At 40.6% G+C, this 11,914-nt stretch overlaps 1 protein-coding gene and 1 long non-coding RNA gene across 2 annotated transcripts; both read right to left on the bottom strand.

Moving 5' to 3' along the window:
* Nucleotides 1–3,930: 3,930 nt before the first annotated feature.
* Nucleotides 3,931–9,678, bottom strand: LOC138952454 (uncharacterized). The gene is made up of 3 exons (XR_011451374.1): nt 9,456–9,678; nt 8,576–8,666; nt 3,931–4,695 (listed from the first exon to the last, which is right to left on the bottom strand). It is a non-coding gene; the product is annotated as an uncharacterized lncRNA (long non-coding RNA).
* A 306-nt stretch (nt 9,679–9,984) lies between these two features.
* LOC138953241 (ribonuclease H-like) lies at nt 9,985–11,842 on the bottom strand. The gene is made up of 2 exons (XM_070325041.1): nt 11,489–11,842; nt 9,985–9,990 (listed from the first exon to the last, which is right to left on the bottom strand). The coding sequence occupies exons 1-2, from the start codon at nt 11,840–11,842 to the stop codon at nt 9,985–9,987; spliced, it is 360 nt and encodes a 119-aa protein (XP_070181142.1).
* Between the last annotated feature and the right edge of the window lie 72 nt (nt 11,843–11,914).

Genomic DNA, 11,914 nt, shown 5'->3' with positions numbered 1-11,914 from the left:
GCATTGATTTAGTCAATGTTTGCATTTGACTGGTTGCATTGGCAGGTTGATTTTCGTGAGAGCATTGTGCCGCTCATGATGTCATACCGGTTTGAAAGATATCTAGCGCGATCACTGAATATAAATATAAGCTCTTTACAAATTTAAAACTAAAAATAAATATTGAAAAACAACAACATGGAATTTCCCCAACTGGCCAAGTAGCTAAAATTATCAAGCCAATTATCCTCACTAACACTCCCTCAGCCTGCTCAAGTTAGAAATTGCACAATCACTCATGAACGCGCCACCCTTCCTTCAAGCGTTTCTCAGTCCTTTCGACAGTATTTTTTGTGAAGGCATGCAGTGAGTGGCGACTCAGTGCGCTATCTGTATTGGGTGAGCGGGCGCTGGGCGAAAAATAACAGACCAGTATTTAAATACAGATTAACACGCGCACACACACACCGGCACACACACACCGGCACACACACCGGCACACACACACACACACTCTCTCTCCGCTCTCTCTCTCTCTCTCTCTCTCTCTCTCTCTCTACCAGGGACCTATATTATTCTCTACAAACTAAGAAACACACACACATATCGGCAACTTTGCTTCCGAAGTTCCCACTTTCAAATATATATGACAATGACGTTTCGCACCTCTTGGCAATGACGTTTCGCACATCTTGGAAAAAAAGTACGAAACGTCATTCTGAAAAGTGCGAAACGTCATAAGTAAAATGTGCGAAAAGACAAAAAAAGTGCGAAACGTCATGTCCAAATTGTAGATTAAGTGCGAATCGTCCGAAGTGCGAACCGTCAAAGGTGCGAAACGTCTGGTATTCTGTAGGAATATCACCGTGTGAGAGAGCCGGAGAGACGGAGAGACGGAGCGTGTGTGTGTCTGTGTGTGACTATGTGTGTGTGTGTGACTGTGTGTGTGTGAAAACTACTGAACACAGAGTCGCTTGTTCATTTCAATGCTTGTTATTCTCTCAGGTGCCAGGAGAAAAGGTTCCGTACAACTCTCGCTTACTCTATTACACATGTCGTATGCATTAAGAGCGATTACTTCCCTTTGGTTATTTGATAACTGAACAGATCTTTATGAAGGCGTAATTCTTCCAGAATAATAGCTGACCGGCTTGATCAGTCTCATTCAATTTTGTCTTTATTCTATTAGGTTAATTTTGTGTTCGATAAATCTGTGTCAGTGATGACGTCACGTCTGATCTGAGTTTAAAAAAAAATTGAGGCCGCACTGTGGTGACCTGATTTTTCAATTAAATTGCCAAACCTTTCACTAGGTTAAACAATCGTTGACTCAGTCCGCACTATGGGATTGCATTTCAGCTTGGGCTGAGTCTTAAAGGCTGACATAGTCCTATTTAATTAGTTTAATTACTTCCAGGGCTTTTCCCATCGTTGCGGGGATGTATAAATTAAGCTTCCTGCAAAGTTTTAGGTTTGAAGTCCTTACCAATTACGAGAAATAATTAATTCTTTATTGCATTGTTTAGCCGCAACAGTTCTCCAGGACTTAGGCTATTTTTAGACCAGATATGTTTTTGGAATCAGGAAATGATGTAGAATAAGATGGACGTAAATTTGGATCGTTTTATATAAAAAAAATTATAACAATTTTCAGATTTTTAATGACCAAAGTCATTAATTAATTTTTAAGCCACCAAGCTGAAATGCAATACCGAAGTCCGGCCTTCGTCGAAGATTGTTTTACAAAAATTTCAATCAATTTGATTGAAAAATGAGGGTGTGAAAGTGCCGCCTCAACTTTTACAAAAGGCCGGATATGACGTCATCAAAAGTATTTATCGAAAAAAAGAAAAACAGGTCCGGGGATATCATTCCCAGGAACTCTCATGTCAAATTTCATAAAGATCGGTTCAGTAGTTTGGTCTGAATCGCTCTACACACACATACGCACAGACAGACAGACAGACACACACACACACACACACACACACACACACACAAACACACACACACATACACCACGACCCTCGTCTCGATTCCCCCTCTATGTTAAAACATTTAGTCAAAACTTGACTAAATGTAACTGACAAGAGGCGAAGCCTTCAAGGCTCACGTAAGAAATAGACAAACAGTAACACAAACTCAATCACTCCATCACACATACACACACACACAGTAAGCATAGGTGACACTGTGCAAGAAAGCGAGACACTAGATCTAGATCTGTCTGTCTGCATGTAGCCTACTTACAGGGACACGACTAAGAGTAATACCAAAGAAACTACAATGGGAAGAAGGATAACTTCCTCATTGGGCATGCTTAGAAATGAGAATGGCTAAATACGAGTTATTCCCCTTTTCTACATGCTGACCAGGCTGTCTCCTGCTTTGTCATGACTAGTACAGTCGATCTTTCTCATGCTGTGACTTGCTTTATTTTCACATTTTCGGTATTTAAAACAGCAAACACACACACACACACACACACACACATACACTGAAGAAGTTTCCATTCTGATTCGGTTATTTTATTTGGTGCTATATGTTTGCTTCACATTGTTTCTTTTACATTGCTTTAGGTATCCCAATTCGCTAAACACATCCATAATGCATGCATGGCTCATTCGAAAGAGGGCAACTGAATAACTGATGCCCAATAGCAATAAATACTGAACAACTGAACAATAAATAGCAATAAATGATGACAGCGCCAAGTTTTTAAGTACAAAGTGAAATCATGTGACTGGACAAAGGCACAATTACAAAATACAAATAAAAAAATCGAGGCTCATTTTAAATTAAGTTCTCAGCTCATGGGGAAGCATAAGGTGACCCTAGAAACCGAAATTAGGAGACCTCCCGCCCCCAGGGCAGACTAAAAAAAAAAAGGGGGGGGGGGGGGGGGGGGCTAATTTGTGAAAAAGTATAAAAGGAATCGAAAACTGTATACATGTATTTAGTTAATACCCCAAAAATTGTATAGTATATACAATGTCAGACCCTAAAGAAAGTTTGTTAGTCTTTGCTTAGGCAAAACAAAGCAAAATAGCCTGTTTACGGTATCCCGACCAACCCTATTTTTCTAGACCAACCCTAGACTTTTTTTTTGGCATTTGGAAAAAAAGAAAAAGAAAAAAAAATCAATTTTGTTCCTGTTTTTTTGCAAAATAATTTAAAAAGATGGTTATAAAATTTTTTTAAGAAAAGCCGACCTACCGACCCTCTTTTTGTGTGCCTATGTTACTGTAAACAGACTAAAAGGTACATCAGAAACAACACACCAGGGAGGGTCCAAAATTGTATCAAAATATAGATGGTAGGGAATTCAAAATAAAAAAAGACAATAGACAAAACATGTACTTCGGCTCATAGAGCCTTCTTTAATTTTTGACTCATTAAGTCCATGCTCCGAGAGTCCTTTTTATATTTAGTCAAGTTTTGACTAAATATTTTAACATCGAGGGGGAATCGAAACGAGGGTCGTGGTGTATGTGTGTGTGTGTGTGTGTGTGTGCGTGTGTGTGTGTGTGTAGAGCGATTCAGACTCAACTACTGGACCGATCTTTATGAAATTTGACATGAGAGTTCCTGGGTATGAAATCCCCGAACGTTTTTTTCATTTTTTTGATAAATGTCTTTGATGACGTCATATCCGGCTTTTCGTGAAAGTTGAGGCGGCACTGTCACGCCCTCATTTTTCAACCAAATTGGTTCAAATTTTGGTCAAGTAATCTTCGACGAAGCCCGGGGTTCGGTATTGCATTTCAGCTTGGTGGCTTAAAAATTAATTAATGACTTTGGTCATTAAAAATCGGAAAATTGTAAAAAAAAATAAAAATTTATAAAACGATCCAAATTTACGTTTATCTTATTCTCCATCATTTGCTGATTCCCAAAACATATAAATATGTTATATTCGGATTAAAAACAAGCTCTGAAAATTAAATATATACAAATTATTATCAAAATTAAATTGTCCAAATCAATTTAAAAACACTTTCATCTTATTCCTTGTCGGTTCCTGATTCCAAAAACATATAGATATGATATGTTTGGATTAAAAACACGCTCAGAAAGTTAAAACAAAGAGAGGTACAGAAAAGCGTGCTATCCTTCTTAGCGCAACTACTACCCCGCTCTTCTTGTCAATTTCACTGCACTGCCTTTGCCATGAGCGGTGGCCTGACGATGCTACGAGTAAAATGGCATTGCGTTTCATTCTGTGAGTTCGACAGCTACTTGACTAAATATTGTATTTTCGCCTTACGCGACTTGTTTTTAATTTTGAATTGCCTACCATCTATTTTTTTTATACAATTTTGGACCCTCTTTGTACGGAGAGAGTTGGCAATTGTTAATCACATTCTCTCATCTCATTGACTCTCCTTCAGCTCCTTGGTAACATGCGTTCCCGTCTCTGCCAGGATTGGACACAGCAGCAGATAACCGGTAAATATGTAACAGGCATAAATGGCAAAATAGCTCGCCTCGCCTGATAATATAAGAGACAACTGTTCTACTACAAAGTCTTTCTTGGGAGGCTTGGCTAATTTACTCGCTCGTTTTACACGGGGTTCCATCGTTTTCTTTTCTAATCGGAAAACCTTGCTCCTCAGTTTGTTGACCTTCTGCCAAAGTTCCGCTTCACGAGGGGATGGGAAGATGACGACTTTGATGCTTTACATCCTATGTCCTCCAGGATCGCCTGAATGTCATCTAAAAAAGAAAACACACATAAAATAACATAACCATAACAAGTTACAACCTGGAAGAAATTAAAACACGTGTAATTAAATCACAAAATGAAAATAAACAATAGCGTAGGAAGGCAGGCCAGAAATGAAGTGTATTAGCAACTATGGATACGATGTGGAACAATGATGGAATTGACCTTGTTTGGTACTGAATGGGTGAGGCCATTAGAACTGTACCCACGGAATACGCGCTATATAAGCTTCATATTGATTGATTGATTGATTGATTGATTAGGACAACAGTACCAGGTAAACTCCTCACACACCATGCCTCTTTCTTTGGTTTAAGCGTGTTTATTCAAATTCACATACACACGTTTCAAACAATAACAACATTGAGAACGTTAACAAGCAGATTGCTTATGGACACGTTCTTGAACTTATAATCAATACACATTCAGATAGCAAAACATGGCGAACAAGTGATAGCTTCAACACTTATCTTGATAATCTTTAATTATATTTTATACAAATAGGGTAAAGAGAGAGAGAGAGAGAGAAAGAGAGAGAGAGAGAGAGAGAGAGAGAGAGAGAGAGAGAGAGAGAGAGAGGGAGAGGGAGAGAGAGAGAGGGAGGGAGAGAATGCCTGGCTACATCAATTGCACAGTTAATATAATATCAGCCGAAGCGATTAGTTAACATAACATAGTCTTGTACAACAGAGAATATTTTCGTGTTCAAAGATATAGTTAAATCAGTATTTCCAAACAAGAGTGTTTTGCAGTCCAGAACGTGTGTTGGCAGACTATTGAATAAAATGGTTCTATGTTCTTTAAATTTTGGACAGTGTAATAAGAAATGTTCAGAATCTTCCGGGCATGCTCCACACGTACATTCTAAATTATCAGAGAGGTGTCGGTTAACTAAGTCTTGTTGCAAATCGCTCATGTTTAGTCTCAACCTGCTGTGAAGTACCTGTCCCTGGCGGTTGCCTAGATAATAATACGGTGGAACAACAACATCTCCATCGGTCAAATACCTTTTAAATTCACCAACTGACTGCGTTTGTTATATATTTTCTGGAAGATTATTCCACAAAGCTGTCGTTGAAGGAAAAAATGAAGATTTATATAACTCACTTCTGCACAATGGAAACTTACGTTCAAGAGGGCGTCGTCTGTGGTAAGGATTTACATCGGAAACCAGGACCGGCAGTTTGGAATATAAATATTCTGGGGTTAAACGATTTACAATTTTATAATACAGCAAAAGTTTATGACGACGTCGCCTTTCTTTCAGGGGCACAAAACCCGATTCGTTATACAGTTTTTGGTGGCTTGTGCCACGTACTGCACCTACAATGATTCGGATTGCATCGAGATGCAATGTCTCCAACTCGTCTGCCAAACACTGTGTACAGTTATCCCAGATAACGTCCGCATAATCAAACAATGGTAACATAAAGGATTTATATATAACTTCAAGTGATTTCCTGTTTAAACGATGCTTGAATAAACCAAAACACGCAATTGACTTTCTACATTTAGCAATTAGACTTTTTATGTGGGAATCCCATTTACAATTACCTTGTAGAATGACGCCAAGGTGCTTGTGATTTTCAACATCAACTAAGTGTGCATCTTCGAAATACAATGGTGGAAGTAAAACATTTTGTTGCCTACAAATGTCCAACAATTCTGTCTTTTGACAATTAAAAGTGACTTTCCATTTAGAAGCCCATGTGCGAATTTTATCCAAATCAGAATTCAAAATCTCTGCTCGTACATCATCGTTATCTAAACTTAAGTACATACTCGTATCGTCTGCAAAGAGTTTCAACACTGATTCAAGACCAACACCAATATCGTTAATATAAATGAGAAATAAAAGAGGTCCTAAGACAGAACCCTGAGGGACACCAGCAGAAGGGGTAGCATAACTTGATTTGGTTCCTTTCAATACTACTGCTTGTCTGCGATCGCTCAAGTAATGTTCAAACCAAACAAGCAAGGGACCTCTTATACCTATCGCCTCAAGCTTGTGGAGCAGACCGCGATGCCAGACTTTATCAAAAGCTTTGGATACATCAAAAAATATTGCCTGTGACATAATGTTTTTATCAAGTGCAACACAAAAATCATCATATATATACTCAATAGTTGATAAACAGTCGAATCACCAGCAATAAAACCAGATTGGCAGTGTGTAATCAAATCATAATTTTTCAAATAACCAAACACACGGATTTGTATACATTTTTCAAGCACCTTCCCAATACAACTCAGCAAAGAGATTGGACGGTAGTTGGAACAAGCACTCCTATCGCCTTTCTTAAAAATGGGCGTAATGTGAGCAGTTTTCCAGACAACTGGAAAAACACCCTCAGACAAGGATCTGTTAAAGAGAACTGTAAGCGGTGGAACGATAACAGGTAATCCATCTACAAGCAATTTATTATGTATTCCGTCAGGGCCCACAGCCTTGGATAAATTTAAATTCCTTAACACTTGGACAACTTCAGCTTCTGTTAATTCAAAAGTCGATAAAGATGTATTACACCAATTTGCCTCGGGCAGGGGATCGTCTGGATTTTCAACTTTAGACTGGCTTTCAAAATAATTATTAAACAAAATCGTTTTTTCACAAATGTTATCAATAATTTTTCCATTATCTTCTAGCGGTGGAATTTCGTTACATGCAACACCTTTTTTCTTCAAGAAGGAATTAACAAGTTGCCACCAATTTTTGCTTCCGAAGTTCTGTTTACAATTTATCCTCTCATCAAGTTCTAGAAAATAATCTCTTTTTCTTTTACGAATTTCATCTGTATACTGATTTCTAGTCAGGCGGAATAATGCCCACTGCTCAGGTGTATTTAAGCGCTTAGCAACTTGATGTATACAATTTTTTGCGTTTCGTAATTGTAAAATATGTTCAGTCATCCATGGGGCATCATCTTCACGTACTGTTATTATCTTAACAGGCATACATGTTTTTGCAACACGGAATAAATGTTCAGAAAACAAGGCAGCAGCTTCGTCAATGGACGCATTTAAAACTGTGTTCAAAAGATCAATTTTGTTCAATTCAAACAAAAATGTATCAACATCTAACTTGGCATAATTATATATAGTCCTTTTGAACTGACCTTTTTTTAGTCTCTGTGACGTTAATTTTACACATGGCACAGAATGGTCTCTTTCTTTCTTTCTTTATTTGGTGTTTAACGTCGTTTTCAACCACGAAGCTTATATCGCGACGGGGAAAGGGGGGGGGGGGGGGGGGGGGAGATGGGAATAGAGCCACTTCATTGTTTCTTGTTACACCATGCCTCTAACAGGATATGTTTCCCATCTTTACGTGTTGGAACTACAGGTACAATTTCATCCATCCATGCATCCGCCCTATACAGCTTCTTCTTCTTCTTCTTCTTCTTCTTCTGCGCTCGTGGGCTGAAACTCCCACGTGCACTCATTTTTTTTGCACAAGTGGAATTTTACGTGTATGATCGTTTTTACCCCGCCATTTAGGCAGCCATACGCCGCTTTCGGAGGAAGCGTGCGGGGTATTTTTGTGTTTCTAAAACCCACCGAACTCTGACATAGATTACAGGATCTTTTTCGTGCGTACTTGGTCTTGTGCTTGCGTGTACACATGAAGGGGGATAAGTCACTAGCAGGTCTTCACATAAGTTGACCTGGGAGATCGGAAACATCTCCACACTTAACCCACCAGGCGGCCGCGACCGGGATTCGAACCCTCGACCTTCCGAGTTAATAGACCGACGTCTTACCACCCCGCCACAGCGCCCGTCACCCTATACAGCAATTATCAACTATGTAATGGATGGGTTTAAACATTTTTTGATGTCAGGGTGTTCTTCATGGTTAAAAATCTCTTACCTGGTTGAACAATTTGTGCATCAGGCGACAGGTCGGTGCTGGCTTCATTTGTAGCTACCCTTTGCGATGGTGGCTTCCTCCCACTAGCAACCTGCAAATGCACAGCTCTTTAACTGACAAACTCACAACCAACACCCAGTCACAATGAAACAATTCTCCCAATTTCATGGCATTGGTCTTAGGCCACACAAAAAAGTGTATGTTTCTCGTAAGGCAAAACAAAAAATAATCTGTTTACAGTATCCGGACCGACCCTATTTTTTTCCCACCGGCCCTAGACTTTTTTGGGGCATTAAAAAATGAAATTAAAATATTCAGATGGCTAAAATACAAAAATAAAAAGCCGACCTACCGACGCTATTTTTGGAGGGCCTATGTTACCTTAAACAGACTTTTTTTGTGGCCTAACATGACTAAAGGTGGAGATTTTTTTTCTAAACTTTTTTTTTTAAACCATCTTTTTAACTTATTTTGTTGAAAAACAGGAAAACAATTGATTTTTGAATACCCCTTTTATTTTTGAAAATGCAAAATAAAAGTCTAGGGTCGTCGGGAAAACATAGGTAGGGTCAGGTGACCAGAAACATACAACTTTTTTGTTGTTGACGCCGACCCTATACTTTTTTTGCCATTTGGGGCTGTTTTTTGGCAAAATAAGTTCATCATATCATCATAATCAAGACGTCGATCCAAAATAAGTAACTTTTTTTGGTTGGCCTTATCATTTTTTTGCGCTAAATGCAAACAGGCATTATTTGATGGGAACAATGCTGTTTTTTTTTTCAATTCTTACATCAGCCTCAAACTTGTCATTACTCAACCTGCATTTAATAGTGTGCTTCATTGGTTTGCAAAAACCTAAAACCAATAAATAAATAACCTTCGGTGGTGGATTGGGCACTGCAAACAATGTCGGGACAGCATTCCACACAAGTGATCCTCTCTGCAGGATTGTTTTACTGGTTGGCCTCAAAGTGATCAGTACAAAGCTTGAGACCTTGAACATCAGCTGGCTGCAGCTTTTCAAAGTCCTCTCGCCTTGTGAATTGCATCCATATTCTGCACCTAGTTTGACAATAAAAACAACAATGTTATTGTTAAACTAAGCAAAAAGGAAAGACAAAAAATAAATCAGATCTTCAGTCTAAATCTAACGCTCTGCCTGAACGCAAAACGGATGAGTGATGTACCTTTGTACTGTAATTTTCCCGTAAGCAAGGTTTGATAAAGATTTCGGCAAATATGCCCACGGGTAGTTTGTCATCAAGTGTAAACTGTTGTTTTGTACTGACTGCTGACTCACACTCACAGTCGTAAGTACAGTGTACACATGCACACACAGGTACACACGCAGACACACGCGTACATAGTACAGCTAGTACAGAAATCTCAGGATGAACCGATCCATGCTATGTCTGCAATATTTCATTTGCATATTAGTTCTATAAATACTGTAGTATCATAGCAGACAAAAATGCCCAGAGACAGTTGGCTTATCTGAGTGAGTTGACTCGAGCCATTGCATTCTCAATCTCATTCTGAAGAAGGTAAACCTGATGAAATAATCACTGCACAACCCACCTTTTTTCTTCTTTAGGGAACTTGTGGAAAGTTTTCCCGAAGCAGCTCTGTTTGTAACGGGCGTTCTTGCAACAAAAAGCCGAGCACAATTTACCACCACCTCGCACGCGATCGGTACCTACGCGATCCGCCATTTTGTTTTCGCCGTCAGCATGTGACTAGGGACGATAACCCACAAACACTTTTTCGCATTTTCTTCGCAAGTTCCACGTCTTCCTCATGTACAGTGTTTGGTAATACCGAATATTCTGGACTCGCAACGAAATACACAAACAAATGACAATGAACAACGCTCCGACCTAATGGTCTTCAACAGGTAAAAAAAAACAACACAAATGAAAACAACAATACAAATATCAAAACGGCTTATCAGAGAAGATGATGTCCTCCAAGCGCAAAAGAAGGGGGGAAAGGGAGATAAAAAAAAATGAGCAATGAAAAATGAAACCAAAACGAAACAAACCAGAATAATAACGCTTGAAGGGCCTGAAGTTGAAAGAGAGGGAGAGAGAGAGAGTCAACAATCCACGACGTACACGACTGCCAACTAGTCTCGGCCCGCTCAAAAAACAATGACCGAGACTTTCAGTAATTCCTTCGCGTGACGTCTAACCCTCTTACGCCATAATGTGACGTCTTCAAATGACGAAATGTTAAAGTTTCTACCACAGACAAACACACGCACAAACGCACAGACAGACAAAGTTACGATCGCATACACTTCGTGAGCCAAAAACGGAGTGGCTCGGGATCCGGCGAGCCGGATCCGGAGCCCCCAGGCTCGGGTACCGGCAGTCACCTGTATCTCACAAAATAGACCTTCCTATTTTTCACCTATCTTGCCTTCGTAGCTCAGTCGTTTAGTGAAATACGCTGGAGATCATGGGGTCGCCGGTTCGAGCCTTGCCATTGGCGGTCCATTTTTATTTTTTAGTCAGAGATCTTCTTCTTCTTCTTCGGCGTTCCAGGATTTTTGGCCTCAGGTCAGACTTCAAGTTTTGTAGCTTGAATAAAGCTAGTGGTCAGGATCAGGGAGTCTTTGGTGCCCCAGAGTTGCTCCTGCAGTGTGGCACCTTGTGGCCAGTGATCTGTTCTGGCTTCCTGGTGGAGCGGGCAGGTCTGCAGGATGTGCTCCGGGGTCTGTGGGCCTGTTTCGCACAGGCAGTTCGGTGTGTGCGACAGACCAAGGCGGTGCATGTGGGCACGCAGTCGACAGTGTCCAGTCCGTAGGCGGAAGAGGATGGTCTGCTGATGGCGCTGTAAGTTGGGCATCTGATCATCAGATGGCAGGCTGTGTTGGGCATTCCAGGTGGTTTGGTAGTGTCTTTTCACCAGGGTTTTGGCTTCACTGTAAGAGACTGTTGGTCTTGTCTGCTCCAGATGGCTGCCAGTCTTGGCCAGTCTGTCCGCTTCCTCGTTCCCTGAGAGGCCACAGTGAGCAGGGATCCACTGGACAGCGACGTTTGTGCTCTGGGAGAGAGTACAAAGAAGACGCTGGGTGTCTCGTTCCAGCTGCTCTTTGGGCGACTGCAGGCTTTGGACGGCGGATCTGCAGTCGGTCAGGAAGACGGCGTGAGAGGGTGGGTGTTCGCTGACCAGGCTAACTGCTTCTCTGAGAGCGGTGAGTTCTGCCCGGTAGTTGGATGACAGCTCTCCGGCAGGCAGGGATCTTGAGTCAGAGATCATTTACTCGCCGGTGCCTGATCCCCCAGGCTCCGGATCTGGCTCGCCGGACCTCCAGCCACGGCCAAAAAAAAG

The sequence above is a fragment of the Littorina saxatilis genome, linkage group LG17 (genome assembly GCF_037325665.1).
Source record: "Littorina saxatilis isolate snail1 linkage group LG17, US_GU_Lsax_2.0, whole genome shotgun sequence".
NCBI classification, from domain to species: domain Eukaryota; kingdom Metazoa; phylum Mollusca; class Gastropoda; order Littorinimorpha; family Littorinidae; genus Littorina; species Littorina saxatilis.
This window is presented reverse-complemented; position numbering and strand designations above follow the sequence as displayed.